The 22,590-nt window shown below is 39.5% G+C and overlaps 2 protein-coding genes across 3 annotated transcripts; both read right to left on the reverse strand.

Annotated features, from left to right (window-relative positions):
* Nucleotides 1-2,772: 2,772 nt before the first annotated feature.
* LOC130985533 (uncharacterized) lies at nucleotides 2,773-10,888 on the reverse strand. Its single transcript, XM_057908549.1, has 6 exons — nucleotides 10,151-10,888; nucleotides 9,717-9,772; nucleotides 9,561-9,638; nucleotides 8,674-9,256; nucleotides 8,225-8,581; nucleotides 2,773-3,259 (listed from the first exon to the last, which is right to left on the reverse strand). Exons 1-6 carry the CDS (start codon nucleotides 10,289-10,291, stop codon nucleotides 3,092-3,094), a joined length of 1,383 nt encoding a protein of 460 aa, XP_057764532.1. The 5' UTR covers nucleotides 10,292-10,888; the 3' UTR covers nucleotides 2,773-3,091.
* Nucleotides 10,889-11,033: 145 nt separating this feature from the next.
* On the reverse strand, nucleotides 11,034-19,284 carry LOC130985532 (katanin p80 WD40 repeat-containing subunit B1 homolog KTN80.4). 2 transcript variants are annotated; one of them, XM_057908548.1, is made up of 18 exons: nucleotides 18,965-19,284; nucleotides 18,240-18,370; nucleotides 17,524-17,641; nucleotides 16,992-17,218; nucleotides 16,798-16,900; nucleotides 16,642-16,712; nucleotides 15,853-15,927; nucleotides 15,627-15,770; nucleotides 15,343-15,520; nucleotides 14,415-15,242; nucleotides 13,741-13,797; nucleotides 13,525-13,661; nucleotides 12,581-12,706; nucleotides 12,234-12,308; nucleotides 12,011-12,123; nucleotides 11,678-11,794; nucleotides 11,524-11,592; nucleotides 11,034-11,432 (listed from the first exon to the last, which is right to left on the reverse strand). In XM_057908548.1, exons 1-18 carry the CDS (start codon nucleotides 18,987-18,989, stop codon nucleotides 11,372-11,374), a joined length of 2,655 nt encoding a protein of 884 aa, XP_057764531.1. In that variant the 5' UTR covers nucleotides 18,990-19,284; the 3' UTR covers nucleotides 11,034-11,371. The 2 variants fall into 2 exon arrangements, with proteins under 2 accessions (XP_057764531.1, XP_057764530.1); XM_057908547.1 differs by having other exon boundaries at nucleotides 14,415-15,248.
* Nucleotides 19,285-22,590: the final 3,306 nt, after the last annotated feature.

Raw genomic sequence — 22,590 nt, forward strand, 5'->3', positions numbered from 1 at the left:
ATATTACTCCTCATCAATATTAATATTTTATTATATATAATTATTTTTCTAGTTTTTAACCTAAAACTAAAACCTTAATACACAATTATAATATATAATTATTTATCATGTTCATGTTGTGAGGATTTTACATTTGAAATTGTGTATTTTACAATTTTTAATTAGTATTTTCGAAAAAAATAAAATAAAAAAATTGCATCGTTACCGATGGTTTTATCGGTTCGGTTTCGAACCCCAATTGGTGCAGTTCGGTTCCAATTTTAACCATCGGTTCGATTTTCAGTTTTGAGTTTTTGGTTCGATTTTGCACCGAACCGAACCGATGCTCACCCCTATTTACAAGTGCTTCGCATCTGCCAATTAATTGTGTAGCTGACAGATTATAAAAGGAAATGAAAAAAGACATATTAAAAAAAGAAAAAAAATGAAATTTAAAGGCCATAATTTCATATTAATAAACTGAAAAATTGAAAAATTAAAGCAGAAATAAAAAACGAAAAAAAAAGAATGAAAGTTTGCTGTCAAGTAAACAAGAAGGAAAAAAAAACATAATTCCAAATACATATAAAAATAAATTCAAAAATTAAAAGCAACCTCCTAATCAAAGATTAGTAAAAGTAATCTAATCTTTTAACCACTATCCTTTTATTTCATCCACATCATCTTTTTCAACTTTCTTAGTCTTCGTGCCCACACCAAAGTGGGGCATTAAATTGTGGATTGAAGGAGTATTAATTTTCTTTTTTCACTATTTATTGTGTGAACTCAATTATACTCACTCCGTCCTACAAATGGGGCCATGAATAGACCATAAACTTCCCATAACATAAAGGGGTTATTGTTGGAAAATACCCGAAGATTGTCAATTTTTTTGTTTATATCATTTTTTTATATCAAAAAATATATGAATTTAAGATTGATTCTGAATCATATCACGGTGGACAATTTCGTCCAAATTCAAGTTAATGTCGTAGTGAGAATTTACAAATCATTGTATTATTCAGATTAGATTTTGGCGAAATTTCCTCATTCAGCCCTATTACTATTTACTGGTATGCAAACATTACTTAAACTTGTGCGAAATTATCGTCAATGAGACGATTCAAAATTAATCTTAAATTCATATATTTTTTGATAAAAAAAAGGGATTATATAAACCAAAAAATTGACAATCCTCTTGTATTTTCCAACAATAACTCTTAACCTAAATGACATGTCAAGAAGCCTAAATCATGCAATCTCTCTCTTTTTTTTTCTTTTTTTTTTCTTTCTTTTTATTTAATAATATGTAGTTTGTTTTTTTCGAAACAGGCCAGGGCAGGCGGGGCATTGGTGTGGTAAGTCACCGTGACATCTTTCACCACATCTTAAAACTTGGTATTTTTCTAGTCGTGCATCAAAAAACTATCTAAATAAACTTTAAACACATTTTATTATAGATTAGTTTTTATAAAAATTATAGCATTAAATTTTGTGTTATTTTGCCTCTATAAATAGAACTTAATTTTGTTATATTTTCTCAAACAACTAAATCTCTCATAAAATTATGTATTAAAAGAGAATCTTTGATGTCTTAGTTTTATCGTTTGGGCTAGACCTCCTCGACACAAAAATAATCACTATTAAAAGTAGTTTGACAGGGAAAAATGGAGGGTTTGGGCCTTCATTCATGAGAGAGATAGAGAGTGGAGTGAATAGTAAGGAATGCTGCCGATTCATATCTAGTACGGTATTGGACCATTATCACTAGGGATGACAATCGGGTACGATGGGTACGGATAGTGACTATCCATACTCATACCCACGAACTAAATGGATAGTGATTTTTAACCGCGAAATTATCCATGGATATCAAATGGTATCCAAACCCGCCACCCGCGGATACCCGCTATCCGTCGGGTATCCGCGAACCCGCTACCCGTCGGGTATTCGTCACCCGCTATCTGTCGAATACCCGCCACCCACTATCCGCCGGATACCCGCTACCCACTATCCATTGGATACCCACGAAATAAAATTTAATTATAAATTTATAACAAATTTAACGGGTAATTGACGGGTATTTCACGGGTAATTGGCGGGTATTTTCGCGGATATTTTTCGCGGGTAAACGGGTTTCGTGGGTATGGATAGTAAGTATCCAAATCCATATCCATGAACTAAATGGATAGTGAATTGCAACTACGAAACTATCCGTGGATATCAAATGTCTCTCAAACCCACCCTAATAGGTTCGAGTTTTCGCGGGTATCCATTACCCGCGGGTAAATTGTCATCCCTAATTATCACCTTTCATCATTTAAGTCTTCGTAATTAGGTTTTGTTCCTCCCATCACTGATTAGGATTTTCCTAATTGTGAGAAAACTTGGAACTACTTTGTAATTTTATTTTAATTTTCGATTGAAACAGCGACCTTTTGTCCAATCAGTATTTCATAAAAAAATCCAAAATATACATTATCATTGTGTGACAGAATCGTAACCTATATCATAACTTGTTATCATTTTAATTTGGGTCTTTTGTTGATATAACGATAAGTTAAGATATTTTTTAGATTAAATATAAAATTTGAATCTTGGATTAATATTTACCCATAATATAATATACACTATTACATTGACTTGAAACTTTGCATTTCGCAGCTCACGCTTCTCAATTGTTATTTGATTGAGCATTTTAAGAAATTCCAACAAATCAAACATACTGTATCTGCATATGATTTAACAAAAAGAAGAAACATCTATGACAAAAAAATCACAAGGAAAGCATTATCCTCTATAACTTTTCCAGATTATTTCACATTTATACTAAAGTTATTCTTCCAATACTCTCAACAATTTTCGATCATGTTTTGTACAGCGCAGTCTCGTATCATAGGTTAGGATCTATAAAAGGGCAATTATATGTTAATCCAATCACAACCAGACAACAACAAATTTACATATATGTCACTGAACATGGATTTGGATCGGTACATATTTACCATCTCACCGATCTTGACCTATGAGACGATCTTAAACAAAAAATCAAAACCAGCTCTTTCCCACCCCGGGAAAGTTTGGCCCAAGATCTCTTTTTTTCAAACAAGATTCATAAACAAGATCGCTTTGAAACTCTTCCTCGTTTTACAGCACCACTTTTAGGTTGTGTATCAGCAGATTCAAGCTTAACTTTCTTAGCCTTAAACATGGCATTCATTGAAACATCGTAATTGGAATTACACAATTCCTCCGAAGCACTAGAATCATTGGCCGGAAGAATATTGATGTCGCTAGTGATGATGAAGTCACGGCTGAAGCTGTTGCTTTTATGGATAAATTTGATCGTTTATTTCAGCCTAAGTCTTAGGCATTTCTATTTTGTTTTGTCAAGTTTGTGTTGGACATATTTTGTTGGGCTTGGGTCTTTGCTGACTTTGGGCCCTTGCATGGGCTTTAGGGTTTAGATTTTGTGTATATATTCGGTTTTTGTCGTCACTTTCAGCAGCTAATTTGGGAATGAAAATTCAGAAATTGAGTGGCCTCTCAATTCGCCAGCAATTCTAAGCTTTCGCTACGTCAGTTGGTATCTAGAGACCAGTACGATTCTTCGCGATGCCACCCCGTCGTCAACCACAGAACCAGGCAGATGCTCGTCGTGACGCCGACATTGCCCTGTTGAATCGACAGGTTGAAGCCCTTACGGCGGGCTTCGAAGACCTACGGGTTGCTGTTTCCAACGCGTGGCCTGGCCCGCAGCACCATGCCGCACCAGAGCATCCTCGTCGCGCCGGTGGCCACCATCGGCATCGGCCTCACCCACCAGTTGAGGAAACTGACCTCGATTCGGACACTATGTCTGCTACCCTCTCCGACGTCAATCCTTTCGCTCCTGAGCACACTTTTCATGGGGACGACAGTAGGCGGTGGGAATCGGGATTCAAGCTCGATCTCCCGGAGTTTACAGGTAGCCTCGACCCGTCGGACTTTTTGGACTGGATCAATGCCGTGGATGAGTTATTGGTGTTCAAGGCTGTCCCCGATCATCGTCGTGTGGCACTTGTGGCAACCCGATTTCGTGGGCGCGCGTCGTCCTGGTGGCATCAGTTGAAGGTCACCCGTCAACGGCAGGGTAAACCTCGTATCACGTCTTGGTCGAAATTCCGCAAACATCTTGAGCGTGAATTTCTTCCTTTTAATTATGAGAATACGCTATATCAACGCCTACACACTCTTCGTCAGAATTCTCGTTCGGTTGATGCTTATACCGAAGAATTCTATCAGCTATTGTCTCGTTTGGATATTCGTGATTCTCCTGCTCAATTGGTGTCTCGATATATTAGTGGGTTGAAGTTATCATATCAGGATACTTTGAATCTCTTTGCTCCCGTTTCTGTCGCAGATGCACACCAGCGCGCTGTTCTCTTAGAAACTCAAGCAAGTCGACGTCCTGCTAATGTCTCTACTTCCTCGCAGCAGCGTGCCCCTGCTCCCTCAGCGAGCTCTGCCACAGCCACGACACCACGTCCGCCGGCTGTTGTCGGTCCCACTTCTGATCGTTGCTTTACTTGTGGTGAAACCGGACATCGCCGCGCTGCCTGTCCTCGCAACCGCAGCCAACACGCACTCCTTACGGAAGACGTGCAGCATGATTATGATGGCCCACCGCATTTTGATGTGGAGCCTGTGGTACCATTGGTCGAAGAACACGTCACTGGTGATAGTGGCCCCCCTACTCATGCTTCGTCGTTCTTATCTCGCTCCTCGAGCCGACGATCTGGACCCACAACGCTCACACATATTTGCTTCTACTTGCACAATCAATGGTAAAGTTTGTCGTTTTATTATTGACTCTGGCTCTTGTGAAAATGTGGTGGCAGCAACTGCTGTGGCTAAGCTTAATTTGCCTACTGAACCACATCCTTCTCCTTATACTCTTGCTTGGATTCAACGTGGCAATTCTGTTACCGTGGACCGTCGTGCTTTAATTCATTTCTCTGTGGGTTCTCGTTACAAAGACTCCGTATGGTGTGACATTGTTCCCATGGATGCGTGTCACTTGTTGTTAGGCCGACCATGGCAATTTGATCGATCGGTGTCCCATGATGGCCGTCTTAACACGTATACTTTTATATTTGATGGTGTCAAGATAGTGCTTCATTCTTCGTTGCCGAGTTCTCCATCACCAGGCTCTTCAGTGTTCCTCATTTCTCGCGCGGACTTATGGCGCGAGCTCTCTGCAGCACCTTATGCTCTCTTTCTCGTGGGGATTGAACGTCCTAATCAAGCCACATCGTCCTCTCCTGAGCTTGCTCGTCTCTTGCAGGAATTTTCTGATGTCTTTCCGGACGAGTTGCCTTCTGGTTTGCCCCCACTCCGTGACATCCAACATCACATTGACTTGATCCCAGGAGCTTCTCTACCGAATCGGCCTCATTATCGCATGAGCCCTACGGAACATGCCGAGCTCCGCAGCCAAGTAGAGGAACTTCTTCAGCGAGGTAGTGTTCGCGAAAGTTTAAGCCCTTGCGCTGTCCCGGCATTGCTCATTCCAAAAAAAGATTCTACATGGCGCATGTGTGTCGATAGTCGCGCGATAAACAAAATTACGGTTCGTTATCGTTTTCCGATTCCACGCCTAGATGATTTGCTTGACCAACTTAGTGGTGCAGCCATTTTTAGCAAGTTGGATCTCCGTAGTGGCTACCACCAGATACGTATCCGGCCTGGTGACGAATGGAAAACAGCGTTTAAAACTCGGGAAGGCCTTTTTGAGTGGCTCGTCATGCCGTTCGGTTTATCTAACGCGCCGAGCACCTTTATGCGGATAATGAACCAGGCACTCCGTTCCCTTATTGGTGTGTGTGTCGTCGTTTATTTCGACGACATTCTTATCTATAGCCGCTCGTGGGAGGCTCACTACGATCACCTCCGAGCAGTGTTGCTTATTTTGCGCTCTGAGAAGTTTTATGCTTCACCTCAAAAGTGTATCTTCTGCGTCGACGTTGTGCTATTTCTTGGTTATGTGATTTCTTCTCAAGGAATTCGGGTCGATGAGTCTAAGGTCGCTGCCATTCGCGATTGGCCGTCCCCTTCAACTATCACAGAGGCTCGAAGTTTTCATGGCTTAGCCTCTTTTTATCGACGTTTCATTGCTCACTTTAGCTCTATTATGGCTCCAATTACTGATTGCATAGGCCAAAAACCTTTTGTTTGGACGCCGGGGGCGGAAGCTGCCTTTAACGTTATCAAGCACCGCTTGACCGAAGCCCCGGTTCTTCTTCTGCCAGATTTTGATCAGCCATTTGAGCTATCTTGTGATGCTTCCAAAGCAGGAATTGGGGCTGTCCTTAGCCAAGCCGCACGTCCTGTGGCTTTCTTTAGTGAAAAGTTATCTGGAGCCCGCTCTCGCTACAGCACATACGATGTGGAATTTTATGCTGTGGTTCGGGCTGTCCGACATTGGAGGCATTATTTGTTTCAACGTGAATTTGTCCTCTTTTCTGATCACGAGGCGTTGCGTCATCTCGCCACTCAAGATAATTTATCTGCTCGCCATGCATCATGGGTTGCATTTCTACAACAATTTACCTTTGTGCTCAAGCATCGATCCGGAGCGTCTAATCGAGTAGCGGATGCACTCAGTCGCCGTTCTCTCGTCCTCACAGATTTGCGTGTTATGGTTCCTGGTGTTGAACTGTTGCCCGAATTATATCCCACAGATAGCTTCTTTGGACCGATACTTCTTCGTGTCCATGCTGGAGAGGCAACAGATTTCATTGTTGTTGATGGATTCTTGTTCAAAGGGACTCGGTTGTGTATTCCCGATGGCAGCCTTCGCTTCAAACTAGTGGCAGATTTACACAATGCAGGTCATGTTGGCCGTGATCGCTCTATTGAGCTTGTGCAACGCTCTTATTTTTGGCCTTCTCTTCGCCGTGATGTCACTCGTTTTGTCGAGCGTTGTCGAGTTTGTCAAGTCTCTAAAGGGACAGCTTCTAACGCCGGCCTTTATAGGCCTTTACCTGTTCCGTCTGCGCCTTGGCTAGCCATTAGCATGGACTTCGTGTTAGGCCTCCCACGAACTCAACGTGGCCACGACTCCATATTTGTGGTGGTGGACCGTTTTTTCCAAAATGGCACATTTTATTCCATGTCGCAAATCCTCTGATGCTCTTCATGTCGCTCAATTATTTTTTCGCGAGATTTATCGCTTACATGGATTCCCATCGTCTATTGTTTCTGATCGCGACACTCGTTTCCTGAGTTTCTTTTGGCGTAGTCTTTGGCGCATGGCTCACACTCGTTTGGATTTCAGTAGCGCTTATCATCCCCAAACTGATGGACAGACGGAGGTTGTCAACCGCTCCTTAGGCAATCTATTGCGTTGCCTTGTTGGTGAACATGTGCGTTCGTGGGATTCTCAGCTTCCTCAGGCTGAATTCGCTCATAACTCTGCTGTCAATCGCAGTACAGGCTTATCTCCTTTTCAAGTTGTCTATGCTGTTCTTCCTCGAGGTCCAACGGATTTACTCTCTCTCCCTTCTCCTGTCCGCGCCGAAGGTCGTGCGGTGGATCTTATTCAGAATCTGCGTCGTACACATGAAGCTACCCGTGCCCAGTTAGTTGCTGCTAATGCTAAATACAAGAGTGCTGCTGATCGTCGTCGCCGCCATGTTGACTTTGAGGTGGGTGATTTTGTTTGGGCAGTGCTCACCAAAGATCGTTATCCCGCACATGAATATAACAAGTTGGCGGCTCGTAAAATTGGCCCCGTGGAAATTGTTGAGAAGTTGAACCCAAATGCTTATCGTTTGAAGCTTCCCCCTCATCTCCGCACTTCCGATGTGTTTAATGTCAAACACCTCGTGCCTTTTCACGGTGATAACTCGGCTGATTCTGATGGTGGTTCCTCGTCGAGGTCGACTCGCTTTTTGGTGGGGGAGAATGATGTCGCTAGTGATGATGAAGTCACGGCTGAAGCTGTTGCTTTTATGGATAAATTTGATCGTTTATTTCAGCCTAAGTCTTAGGCATTTCTATTTTGTTTTGTCAAGTTTGTGTTGGACATATTTTGTTGGGCTTGGGTCTTTGCTGACTTTGGGCCCTTGCATGGGCTTTAGGGTTTAGATTTTGTGTATATATTCGGTTTTTGTCGTCACTTTCAGCAGCTAATTTGGGAATGAAAATTCAGAAATTGAGTGGCCTCTCAATTCGCCAGCAATTCTAAGCTTTCGCTACGTCAAATATTCTTAACATTGTACCATTTACCCGGCAGCCTGTCTTTACAAGGCCGGGGGCGAGCACTCCGCGGCCTCACAGGTGGATTAAACAGAAGAAAGGCCGGAATAGCTGCTTGTACTCCTTCATGGCAAGATTCCCTGCAGTGCTGCTTGTACTCCTTCATGACCAGGTTTCTCAGAGACAGTGCTGATCTGTATTCGAGCGTGTTTCTCGAATAGAACACCAAAGCATTACTTGCCAGCAAAAGCAAGTCCCTAAAGAGTTCTTTAGCTGATTTTATGGAGTGACTGATTATTCTTGACCTTATCATGCCAATGTCTACATGGTGTCTGATGATCTTCCTATATCTTTCTTGTTTCTGTAGTTGTCCACAAAAATCAGAAGCTCAATTCAATATATGGAACAATGTACCAAATGCTTTTGGTCCTATTTTATCCATTTTGCTCATACCTGACTGTCCATGCGATGTTTGAAGACATGAGCTGCTTCACTATGTGCGATGCATCGAAATATCTCCATCAAATTGTTTGTTTTGATGGTGTAAGCATCATTTACACTGTGACTCTTCACAGCAGAGTGCCTATTCTGATTGTAAGGTGTGGCTGTTGCTTCCTTTTGTGAAGTGGAGCCAGCATTAGACGAGCCTAAGTTGTCTCTCTCACCAACACTCACTTCTGTAACTGCTTGTTTGCAATCCTTTTTCCTCTTTCGACCTCGTCTCTTTCCAGCAATTAGTTCTTGACCAGCTTCCGCCAGCTTCTGAATACCCAAGTCTTTATCACCCTCGTAAGAAACTGAGAGGCTGGGGCTTGTACCTATCTCCATCTCTTGATGGTGGCGTTTGCAGGGCAAATCTGTCCTTGTCCTGGGGTCCTCTGTGTAGCTTCCAGCAGAATGTTCATCCTTGGAAGTGTTTTGGCTGGAAGGGTCGGTGCCATCAAAATTTGGTGATCCAGTCTGGCTCCAATCACAATCAGCCTGATAGGGATTTTGTTTCTCTGACTCCAGATATTTAATTTTTGATTCAAGAAACCTGAGAAAAAAAGACCAAGAATATGTAAAGAACCACACACAGTTACAAGTAGTAAAAGCATGTTGCAAGTCAAGGCTCCTATTATGCTACATAAGCAAGCCTCGTGTTTTTTCATCTTAAACCCAAGTAACAAATTGATGTGCAGACATGATTTCCAGAGGTCGGAACACTATTGCTCAGCAACATCAAATAATGTATTAACGCAGCTAAGTTAGAGCAGAAGGTATATGTGCAGGCCAAGCAGTATTGGCAATAAGCAAAGTAGTAGTAGTAGTAGTGATGGAGTATGCATATTTGTGCTAACCCTATTGAAGCTTCAGATCTTGCCAGTTGTTGCTTCAGCTCCGCCACACATTGCTTTCTCAGCTCTTCAAACCAGACCCTACGGTGTCCATAATCATGTTAGTGTTACACCAAGTCAGCATGTTTGGTTTTGGTGTTAAAATGAAGCTTATCTCACCTGGACCCAGAATAACGCTTTTGCAGCTCATTGTACTTGCTTTTGCAAACCTGCAACTACACATTTCCCACAGGGAAAATAATCAAACGATATGCCCTTCAAGTAACTCCATTATACAATCTTGGATGTATCAAGTTGGCTATGACTACCATTTTGCCTTAACTATTAATTATGCAGGCTGACCGCGTTGTGTTGATGCCCAAAAAAATATACTATTATGCTTTTTTTCTATCAAACCATGAACAGTAGCAAAATTTTGAAAACCAATCACCCACTAAAATTATAAGAGCATTTGTTGAATTTTTATATGTGAATTCATGATTAAAATAATAGGGGGCACGACATATGATCCATAAAATAAAGCAGAAGACGAATTGAGGCACCTTTGTAGCAAGCATGCATGCATGAAGTAAAAGTGTTGTGAGAAGACAGACCTCGGGGGTGAATAGCGTGGGGTCGCGGGAACGGGTTCGGAGCTCCGAAGCAACAACGTCCCAGCGGTGTTGGCCGTGCCTCAGAACGGCGGCTGCCAGGATAAGCTCCGCCCACGAGTTCCAACCATCCTCTGCCCCCATCCAATTCGCTCGATCGCCGCACAATTAGAAGAAGGCAAAGCCCTCGAAACAAATTAGGGGAAAATCAAAGGAACTAATAATTCACAAGAGCTAGGGCGGTAGGAATTTAATTTGGTTGAATTTTTATGGAAGGAAAAGAGAGCAGGAGAAGATTCTGGAAATCAGAGGGAAAATATTGGATTTGTATCGACGGGAGACATAGACAACATAAGCAAACCAAAAGAAAAAGGAAAGTTACAGACACCTAAAAAGAATCGAACCAGCCTTCCTCTTCTAGATTATGAACAAGGAACTTAACAAAGCAAGCCCCCTCCCTCCTACACCTACTCCTACTCGGATAATAAAAACACACACAAACCTTCTCCTAATCTAATAAAGATAGCATTGTGTTTATATGTTGTTTTGTGAATTTAAATTCTTATCCGATCAGGCGACCACTTGATAGGCTAAATTTCATCACTCATCATTATTTCCCTTTAACAAGATCAAGCATTCACTATTTTATCACGAGAGCACACAACGCATACCAAAAAAATTGAGTTAAAAGTTGAGACTACTACCAGATGATAAAGAAGTATAAACTTTTATTACGTCTATGGATACAACAAAGCATATCTATCTTTTTATAAAAAAATTACTATTAAGCTCTTACAATTGTTATGTAGTACAATATTGGGTCTTACCAAATGACGATTGATTTGGCTAATATTTTTATGTATGTTGCAAGAAGACGTCAAGAAAATCAGGAAAAAGTTGGGATCTTTAATATGTAGGAATAGATCAAGTGTCCAAAACTGAGTATTCCACTATAGATTTTATCTTGGATCTCATTTAACATCTACAGCTTGCAGCTCCTATATTTTATATATATACCACTGCACATAATTAATTACAGAGGAGCTGGACAAAGAGGATTAACAGCACCAGAAAGGCCCATGGGGAAAATGGAGATTAGCACCAAAAAACTGCCACATGCCCACTGCAAAAAGCCATGTATCTCAAAGAATTCTTAGATTCTTGTGAATTGGCAAACGAGCTAACTATAACTCTTCTTTTCCTTCATCCAGTTGAATATAGACACTATGTTTGTTGGAGAACCATGTTCAGTTGTTGTGCATATCTTGCTAAGCCACCTCCCCTCCTACACCAAAGGACAACAGTTATGCTCGCGAACTAAATCAATGACATAAACCATTTACGAAATTGGAATGCTTCTAGACTGAGATACTCACTTCACAAGTTCCGGAAGGATGTTCTGTACGTTCTGGAGATGTGCAAAACACTGTCTGCAACATTCAAGTCTGCAAGCAAAAACATCAATATCTCGGAATCCAGTAGAACTTACATCCAATTTGATTAAAAACGAATGAGTAAATGAGATAATACCTCTCCTCTGCATGAAGATCAACGCCAACTGAACGAGGTGCTGAAACGGTTGTACGAACTACTGTGCCAAAGACTGCTACCAGCTTCAGAAGCACTTCCAAAGAAAGACTAGCATGCCTACAAATGAAGAAGGTTATAGTTTTCTACCAAAGAAGGACAAATTTCACAGCCAGCCCAGAAGATGATTTTCCAACATTGCCGCTGCTCCACCAGAATACCAGATCTAATAAATTTGGTTTAAGAAACTCTAGGTGGGGTCTCTTCTAATCCTCTTTGTCAATTGGAGAAAGAAAGTCACAAATGTTGCAGGTAAATGTTGCAGGTAAATGTTACCTTTCTGCTTTGCTTTCCAATAATCCTAAAAGCACAGGAAGCAAGCTAGAAAATAGGTCCAATGTAATAACCTCCATCCTCTCAATGAGAACACCAACTACATCTGCCTGTACCTGCACAAGTAAAATAAGTTTAAAAAAAAAAATTGCAGATACAAACAGTTAATACTTCTGCACTGCAGCAACAAATTCAAAATTCCTCAAAAAAAAAAAAAAAAACTGACAGAAAGGTCAGGCAGTCTCTTCACAGCATTTATAGCACCCTTAACATCATTCCTTTCCCAAAAGTGTCGCACCACCTGCACCAGGGAAATTACAGTTCTCTAGTGAGAAAGCTCAGACAAAGAAAAATTGTATTGAAGGGGCTTAAATAGAAAAAATACAAAGAGGACAATGATAGTATTATGCAAAAAGAAGAAAATGAAAATAAACAGAATATAATCACTGATATATTAACCCTAGGATACGCTGCTTACAAAAAGATCTCATGACTCCAGCAAATAAAAAACCGCAAGCAACGAAATATTGAATTCGATTGGAGTTAGACATGAAGAATCTTTTTGAGAACTACCTGTAGCTTTGTCAGCCTGGACCGGAATGTACTCAATAGCACATCATGACTCTGCATAAGATTCTCGAGGACATTATTATCATCCAAAGTAGGCTCCATTCTCACATCAATTTTCTGGTCAACAACCTGCAACACGGTCCAATCATTAGACTAATATATAAAACAATAATAATGAAAGTGGAAAACTAGGTAGCATTCAGTAATACCAGTTTAGGCACAAAGTTTTTTACATAGCGAAACATACAACATAGAACAGTGTACGGCACTCAAACTAGAGGAAGACATTTCTAACTTGCTAGAAACTCATCTGATCTTAATCTATATAATAGTGTTCCACAGGAAAGGTGCAACTCAAGACAATTGCATCATTAATTTGGAGAAGACAAATTTTGGCACTTCATGAAAAGTTTAACTGAATAGACAATTGAGTCTCTTTAAGAAAGGAAGAAAACCAATTTTCTGAGTTTGTTCAATACCATTGGCCGGGCTACCCGAAACATAAACTCCGAGTTGGACAACTTTGGATTTTAAACAGCACAATGAAGGACAAGATAACATCTTCTAGTTTATACTTAATTCTGGCATGTAGTCTATCAGGGAGCAAGGGAGCAAACACGAGTAAAAGAACAAGTGTTTAGCAATAAAAAGTTACTCTGGAAAGTAAAGAACACAAATGATTTTGAGGTTATGAGTTGCTCAGTTAGTAATTGTAATCCTAGACAGAGTATAAAGAATCAGTGGCCAAAACTTCATACAGAATGAAGTGGTAAAATTCTGTTCCTCGTCCATTTTCAACTTATATTGTGTCTCTATCCACTAACAGTGTATTAAAAGGCTTAAATCTAGAACTTGCTTTAGAAACCAGAACAGCCACATCGTTCAAAGATCAGGTAAAAATCAACTGAAAAGGTACATAAGATCCGTGCAGAAGAGGACAGTTTTACCTGGGGGGAGGGAGTTTCCGCAGGCTCAAAAACAACGCCATGAGCCTTATCAGAGGTGCAATTGTCACCCACATCAATTTTTTCCTTTCCTTCAAACCTCTCAACCAAACTGCGAGTCCTTCCATGCACAACTGCCACTGCCAGTGGGATAGCACAAATGTAAGTAAAAGATTATGCTACTATCGTTTCTCAGTAGTAATAAGATTAAATAGCAACCTCCATTGACAACTTTAACGGAATTCGCCCCTTTGCTGGAATCAAGAGCCTGAGCACCTAAAGAAATTGAAACAAAATTGAGTTGAGGATTAGAACTGGCCTAAGTAGGAATAGAAGTACTTCACAACACACAACAATAATTGCTTGCTGGAGATGAAAGAACTATAAGCATGAAAGGAAAACCAACATCCTAACTTCGTTGATGCCAAGAGAGGACCGACTTTATATTACCATCAACAGATAACTATGTTAAGCAACATGGTTAGACTTTATATTACCATCAGCAGATAATTGTATTCAGAGTTCTGGTTTCATTCATCATACACACTATCATGAGAAGAATTCTTAAATCAGGATCAGTTTCTAACTGGAACCAAAATCCATAAATACAATTGAACAATATGGCAGAGAAGTAGGTACTTATGGCATTTCCTACTTTTGTAATCTGTGAACTCCCCACAAAGCAAGCGAACTGATTACTAGTAGGTTTTCTTCTTTGACTTTACCAGCACATAGAGAGAGAGAGAGAGAGACTTGGGTCAAGATTCCCCGTAACACCAGATGCACATAAAGCAATACATATAGGTTTATGGGCTGTAATAATAGAATGATAACAGGCTTAAGGAGACATAGCTCGGAGCATATATACAGAGAGAATTAAGAACTGTACATACTTGATGTTGTGGCTGGCAATGAAGTTCTGTCAGGCTTTTCGACAACAGTATCTATATTTGATTGTTTCTCCTCAGAAGAGTCCTTAGCATTTGCATCAGCGAACAGCCTATTACGAAGGCTTGGATCCTTTCTACTAACAACAGGTTTTTTCACATTATCAGGGGGCAGAGATTCAAGGGACACTGACATTCTTTCCATATCTAACCTACTGCTTGACTGCCTCCGTGTGTGAGGTGGCTTAGAATTCATGCCACTGCTGGCCTTAGCCAAGGCAATGGATTCCCTTCTAGACCCAATCGAATCTTTTCCAGGGCCATCTCGTGGTACTATGCTTGGCATGATAATAGATCTATTAACAGATGGCACATTAACTTTTGCTTGCAAGCTAACTGCAGGACCACGCTTTCCAATAGTGCTAATTTCCTTGGATTCAGATGGAGGCAAAGTTGCTGGAGAACTGTGCTTCTGAATCCTAATGCTGCTGATTTCCTTGGAATCAGATGGAGGCGAACTTGATCTAGGATTCCGCTTCTGAACTCCAATAGTGCTGATTTGGCTGGAATCAGATGGAGGCGAACTTGATCTAGGATTCCGCTTCTGAACTCCAATAGTGCTGATTTGGCTGGAATCAGATGGAGGCGAACTTGATCTAGGATTCCGCTTCTGAACTCCAATAGTACTGGTTTGGCTGGAATCAGATGGAGGAGAACTTGATCTAGGATTCCGCTTCTGAACTCCAATAGTGCTGATTTGGCTGGAATCAGATGGCTGTACAACCTTAGGAACTTCAACTGGGTCAGTCGTCTTGGAACTGACAGAATTTACACCTGCAGCTTCAAAAGGGTCGAACATTGACTTTATTGCCAAGAAGTTAAGAGACAATTCTTGAAGGATGGAGAGAGCACACAAATACATAATAGAACTTACGGTCAACATAGATAGTTTTGATGTCCTTAGACTCACTATCTAGCTCTGTAGACTTAAGATTGGACTTTGACTTTACATGGCTTTCTTCCTTCTCCAAAGGACTTCCCTCACTCTCATGTTTCAGCTCAGAGTGGCCATGCTGCTCCGGAGCCAATCTTGTACCATAAGGCTCCATAAGCTGATGCACAAATGGCATTTTTTATTGTTATGGAAAGAAATATGGGGTTTTAAAATACAAAAAGGAGATTAAAGACAATTAATTAACAAAAATAACTGGAAAATACCGAAACATCTGCTATCCAAACTGCAACGGAGTTTTCATAATAAGCGCCGCCTAAAAGTTTCCCATCTTGAATGCATAGATCACCAAGTGTTGACCATCCCATATCAACTGAATCATGGCAAACTACAGGCTCCCACGAGTAAACCTGCAGTTGAAGATAAATACCATCTCAACAATTGTTTTTCTATAAACCAGCAAGCCAAGAAATGAATGCTTCAAAGCCAGACCTTTAAGCTATCATCAAGTCCACAAAAAAGGGTTCTACCATCAGGGTGAAAGGCAATAGATCTCACTCCTGCAGCCTGAGGGAAGACAAAAACAAACTTGACCATGCATGATATAGAACTAACAATTTTTTAGAACTATGATCAGATAAAAAATAAACATATGAGAATATACATCAGAAACAAACTAGATTCAATTTCTTTCCATTTTTTCTTCCTAATTTTGGACACTAAATACAGAAGAGTGAATGACGACAGAAGATTAATATCAACCAGATAATGCCCATGCTTACTGATTTTGAAATATGCAAAAACAGTACAAAACATGTATAATATTTTCTTCCTACATGATAAATTATAGTTAAGGTAGACAAGAAATTTCCAAACTTCAGTTCCACCAGCAATTTCACAAGTGTAAGGACTAAGGACAGAGTATTTACATGATGTGGGGTTCAGAAAGGTTTGCTTACTCACAGAAAATTCAAGAAGCAAACACAAGTCTGCTTTGAGCTTTACGCAGATTAATCACCCCAACTGAGAATGCTAGGTAATAAAGCCTACTAAAAGATGCACAACTGTATAGCACTTCAGTCACGAGACTTAAAACTACTTATTCAGTATATCCCAATACCTATGGTGTTTGGGGTCTGGGCACAAGAAGCTGGTCATTATTATAAATGTAATTTTCATCTTTCTCATTTCTGCTTTAACGTGAGAGGAAGAGGACAATGCTTACAGGCAGCTTTAAACATTCTTTAGTGTGAAAAAAATTCTGAGGACAAGTTCGACTACCTCACGCCTGGCAGATCCAATCATCTCAAATGTCTCCAGATCCCAGAATTTCACTGTTTTGTCTGCTGAACCTGATTATACATTATCCCACTAATTAAACCATGAAGTATGAAACAGTACATTGGCAGTTAAAGTAAACCATAGGCATATTTTTACCTGTTGCTAAAAGAAACTCAAGCGGATGAAATTCTATGGTACGAATATGTCCTTCATGGAACTTGAAATCATGCAAAAGCTTTCCAGCAGTCAGGTCCCACACCTTGACACCAGAAATTGGTTTTTAGGACCAAACAACACAGATCAGAATTATTCTATAAATCTCATTTTCCAAAAAATCCTCACGGCAATACCTTTACAACATTATCAAATCCACCAGACACTACCCAGCGACCATCAGGAGTGAATCTTATTGTACTGATCCCTCGAGTATGGCCCTTATATGTGTGGATGCACCCTTTCTTTCTGATATCCCATATCTTTAGATTAGTATCCATGGAACCAGATGCAAAAAACTCACCAAATGGGTGAAACTCAACGGCAGTGCAATAGGATCTGTGCCCGGTAAGAGTGCGAACCACTACATTTTAAGAGCATTAACAACATCAAGAGTGATATCATATGGATTTATTTATAAGCATGGGTCAGATCAACAGAGAACTTACATACATCAAACACTAGAAATAAAATGTCACATTGATTTGACATGCAGCAGCACTCAACTCTCTAAGAAACAACTAGTATATTCAACTTAATGACATATAAATTTACAGTCAGTCGTCAAAATCCATATTGATAATTTAACTCACTTAAAAATAAGAATCTATTTAGAGTTCCAAATCCAAATCCAAAATGCATAGGACATAGAAGAAAAAGTACACTAACTTTTAGTTTCTTCCAGATCCCACAATTTTATGGCCCCAGAAGAAGATCCAGCTACCACTAAAACTTCTGCTGAATCAAAGGCTGCAGACTCAACCGGACTAGTGTGACCACACAGGCTCTGCATCATCAAAAGGTTGGCATAATGTGTTAAAACTAAAAAGAGCATGGCAGTTTAGGCAGTACTTTCCCAAAAAGAATAAGCACAATATTTAGGAGATGTATTCAGAACTTTGCCAATTTAAAAATATCATCCAAGTGACACTGTAGCAAAATATACAGAGAAAATATTACAGCTACTCAAGTACCAGCATAAAAGAAATTGTATTATCATCTATCATAAAGAACAATGCAACTAATTAAAGTAGCAGGCAAGAGTGATCTAGAGTGAGAAACAAGCATGCTGCTCTTTCAACATAAACTGGTGTAAAAGTCGCTGCCAGACCTACATACCAGCAAGATAAACCAGGTAAAGTGTGTAGGCTGTCTATAGTCATTTATCGAGAAACCTCTGCTTCCTTTAAATATCAAATAGCGCATTTACTTGAATTTGAATACATACAAAGAACAACAAATTTAGCTGACACATACTAGGAAATAAGTCAATCTTCAATTACAAAAATGGAGTCACAACGCTCATTAAGCAATTTGCATGAAACACGTGTCTACAGCAGTGCACAGAAATTCCGTTAATTAGGCAGTGCCATCTGTGAACTAACCATTAGAGATGTGGGTTTGCCAACGGACCAAAGATTCACTTTCTGATCATCTCCACCTGTAATAAATACGCGGCAATTCTTTTTCCCAAAGCTCAAACAATTTACATTCCCCGCATGTGCGACAAATTCCTCTACATTACATACAGTCAAGGATGGACGATTTACTACAGAAAAATTATAGATGCAACTCATCACCTGACACCTCAAGAAGTTATTATTTGTTTGACAATGGATCCACCAAAGAAAATCTAGAAATAAAGGTTACACATGTTACATTCAATGAAATCTCAATCTTGCTTCCCTCCCAAACCACATCCAAATTAATAATGAAATTGTCAGATTTACTCTTCCAATTCAATTCCGGAAAAACGAAAAAAAAAAAACATACATTATTATAGCTATAAGAATCAAGACCACTGTAACAACTGAGTAACCTTTCAAATTCCCTACAGAAAGAGATATATAGAACGAAAGCTAAACAACAATTCTTGGTGAAATTCTCAATTCCTCTCTCTAACTTAATTGCCTTGCACCGAGAAAACAAAACAACTTACCAAGAAAATTAATGACGAATCAGCTTAGATCACTAAATCCCTAATTGAAACCCTAACTTTTCATTCCGCCACCGCGCATTCGACTTCACCGACATGCACATTCACATTCCGCATACAAACAAAAACAGCAAACACGCGTAGACAAGAAAAACGAAGAACTTAAAAGGATACGCAGCTTATATCCGCGTTTCGCCATCTCCCTTACTCCAACTCCCGCAGTCGATGCTCGAAATTCCGCCTCCGGCGCCGGCGCCGCGCAGAAACACCGATCGAGGCGCAGAGGCAGAAAAATACAACTTACAGCTGAGAACTATACAGCTACTGATAGTTGACGTATACACGATAAAATTTAGCGACAGAAGATAGGAATAGATTTGTCGAGCGGTAACCGGAAAAGGGGAAAAGAGAAAAAGGAAAATTTTCAGAGCAGATGACAGATTTCAATAGTGGACCTCAAGAAAAGAAAGTATGGCGAAAGCAGAAATTTATTTTTTTTAAAACATTATATATTTCCCACATATTTTTAATTTTCACCGACAAAATTGGCCGTAAATAAATGCAGATACTGTAAATTCTTTTACTGTAGGTGTCGACTACTGTGAGAAACGAGTGCTGACATGGATATTTTTACCGCGACGGATATGATTACCAAATCTTTGTGCTGAGAGAGTCCTGTCTTTTAAAAAATACATATATATATTTGACATATTTATTTTATGGAATGAGAGTTTTTTGTTGTATTGAGTTGTGGAGACATTCCAACCACTAACTTGTAAGAAATGGTAGGGGCTAAGTAATAGTGGTCAGAATATATTTGTTTCTTTCTTAATATTTATATATGTCGTATTTTATTTCATGTACTATAATAGATTTATTTCACATTAACGCCAACACGTAGGCTTATTCCAAACATAGATCACCTCATTGTCACACTTATGCACATCCATTTATTTGGATGTGGATCCATGATTAACACAATAGATGAGATTGTAGTAATAAATCTTTGTAAAACTAGCCAACTCGTCTCTCCTTTGCGCTTACCAATCGCTTATTAATTTGAAGTTAAAAATGATACTTCGTGACTCCAATTATAAGACGAGACTAGTTTATTGGCTTAATGCACTTATTCGTTCTTTCATGCACCCAATAAAGCATATTATGTTGTATGAGACTAATTTATTGACTTAATGCACTTATTCGTTCTCTCACGCGCCCAATAAAACAAAAAACATGGATAGTTGATCATACCTTATTGAAGATATCGTTACATAACCTGATAAGACAAAAAGAATTATTTTTCAGACTTAAGTGAGAGAAAACGGATTATTTCCTCGTTCGCATAGATAAAAGTATATATTTTGAAAAAAGCATGTGTTATATAACATGTATAGTGAAAAATGGATAAAAAAAACATATTACTAAGATCTTAATCATTAATGTCATTGATAACCAACTATAAATAAATTCATCTTTGTTAATGAATCGTACAAATTAAGTAAACGCAAACTACAAAATGTATCCATATATTATTGGTTAAAAAAAATAAATTGTATAAATTACTGATTTTTTTTATAAATTAACAGTATTAAATAAATAAATTTAAAAATCGCGTCGCAAAGACTCGAACCCAAGACTTTTTGACCTTCGGCATTTACCCTTTACCGCTTGACCAACACACGCACACTACAAATTACTAAGTATTATGTATGGAGACCATTGATAAATGGCGGTGGAATTGGATGGTTAACTATCTTATACTATATAGATTTGTCAAAATTCTAAAAGAAGTTAGATTTGTCCCTAAACACATTTTAAATTTAATTAAATCTCTATTTTGAATCACATTTTTCATGTTTTTCTTTTGCTTTTTTCATTTCTCTCCACTTTTTCTTCTCACCAAACACCATTGTCGTCCTCTGAAAATCCGGCAATATCGTTGCCATCACCTGTGTCGGGTCATCATCATCTTCTTCGTTTCATCAATAGCAAACACTTTCATCTGACCTGACAAAAACATCATCTGACTCTTCAGAATCCAATGAACTTTGTTGTCTACCGTCACCACTGCGTCGTCACCTTAATTATTTCTATTATAAATCTGCAGATCTGACTGAGATATATGAGATCTAGTTCGAGGTCTACGAAACAAATAATTTATTTTGCTATAATGTAAAAATTGATTAGAAATATATAAATAAATAAGAATGAATGGGAATTGAGGAAAATTAGAATAGAGTGATTATACGATGTCACGTAGGATAAGATTTATTTTGCTATAATATATGTAGGATACCACAAACTATTTTGTCAATTAATATGAGACGATGAGAGCACATTACCGTGATAAATTTGGTTTATTAGCGTTCTATATACTTTTTAATAGACAAATCAAAATTAATTATACTTAATATTTCTACATATAGTTGGCGACAAAATTACCTGACTTAATTTTTTAGTTTGAAAAAATCATAATGATGGACGACAAATTACAGTTAGTTGATAAAATACTTCTAATTCAACTAATAAAAATCAGGGTTAATAGCCGTTAAATCCTATAACTATTTTCATTTTCGCGTTTTGCATCGTTTTCAGAAATTCTGCCTCAGTATATCACAACTAATTAAAGAGTCGCGATTTGCATCCGGCGAAGTTTTCCGGCAACATAAATTAATCTACGTGACATTTTATTTGCTGACAAGGGCGATTATCATCTACATGGCAATTAGTTGTTAATTTTTTTTTCTTTTTAATGACGTGTCTCACCCTCTCTATCTCCTCCCTCACTCTCGATTTCTCTCTCTCACAGAAACCCTTTCTCCCTCTCTTCCCCTTGCTTCGCCGCTTCCATCTCCAGCGAGGGCCGCCATTGGCAGCCACTCCGCGACGCCTCCTGCCCCCTATTTCTCCATCGCTCGGCTCCCTCTCTCTTTGTCTCCATTATCTGCCGCGGTACACAGCCACGACCCCGCTGCACAGCCAGCGCCGGCGTCCGTCACCGTTACTTTCTTAGCCCGGGCCGTCCCTTTCACCGTTTCTATTTCTTCTCAGACCCTCCACCCTAAATTTTCCAAATTTCAGAAACACTTCCCCCCTTAATCTCAGCCCAAAATCTCTCTGAAATCCCCGCTCTTTCCTATCATACGACAAGGCCAACGGCTGCCGCCGCTTCACCCTCGATTCACGGCGAGAATTGTCGCTCACTCACATCCGACGACAACAACACCAGCCCCCATGCTCACTGTCATCGCCGCCCAGCTCCCTCCACCGCCTCTATTTCCCTCGCTCTCTCATCGGAACGGGCAGCAGCCACCTCCGCTGTCCCAAATCCAAAGGAATTCGCCATTTCAGCTGGATTGCGAGGAGGACGATGAATTCGCCATTTCAACCAATCTTATGAACCCTAATTTCAGCTCGAAAATTATGAGATTCAATCCAAAATAAACCCTAGTTATACGATTAGGGTTGTTAATTCTAAGAAGAACAAAAACGCCGACGTTTAGATATTAATAAAATTAAATAAACGTAAGGCAAAACGACATCGTTTTGCCTATCGGAATTCTATGCCACGTAGATTAGTCCGGCTGCCAAGTCATCTTTAATTTTGCCGAAAAACTTCGCGTGATGCAAATCGCGACTCCTTAATTAGTTGTGATATACTGAGACAGAATTTCTGAAAATGATGCAAAAACGAAAATAGTTATAGGATTTAGCGGCTATTACTCCTAAAATAAATTGAGGGTTCGAGTCATTTTGTGTGTGAATTATAACTATAAAAAATGAAATTAAAAATTAATTCA

This window comes from Salvia miltiorrhiza, chromosome 5 (assembly GCF_028751815.1).
Source record: "Salvia miltiorrhiza cultivar Shanhuang (shh) chromosome 5, IMPLAD_Smil_shh, whole genome shotgun sequence".
NCBI classification, from domain to species: domain Eukaryota; kingdom Viridiplantae; phylum Streptophyta; class Magnoliopsida; order Lamiales; family Lamiaceae; genus Salvia; species Salvia miltiorrhiza.

What these genes read in the sequence shown, in the direction of transcription:
- LOC130985532 (XM_057908547.1), bottom strand. Translation starts at nt 18,989, where the DNA reads ATGGCGAAACGCGGATATAAGCTGC. An exon ending in GCAAACCCACATCTCTAATG is followed by an intron (nt 17,642 to 18,239) that starts GTTAGTTCACAG and finishes TTGATGATGCAG; the next exon opens with AGCCTGTGTGGTCACACTAG. An exon ending in TTGGATCTGCCAGGCGTGAG is followed by an intron (nt 15,928 to 16,641) that starts GTAGTCGAACTT and finishes GTCTTCCCTCAG; the next exon opens with GCTGCAGGAGTGAGATCTAT.
- LOC130985533 (XM_057908549.1), bottom strand. Translation starts at nt 10,291, where the DNA reads ATGGGGGCAGAGGATGGTTGGAACTCGTGGGCGGAGCTTATCCTGGCA. An exon ending in AACATCGCATGGACAGTCAG is followed by an intron (nt 8,582 to 8,673) that starts GTATGAGCAAAA and finishes GGACAACTACAG; the next exon opens with AAACAAGAAAGATATAGGAA. An exon ending in GGTACAATGTTAAGAATATT is followed by an intron (nt 3,260 to 8,224) that starts TGACGTAGCGAA and finishes GACATCAATATT; the next exon opens with CTTCCGGCCAATGATTCTAG.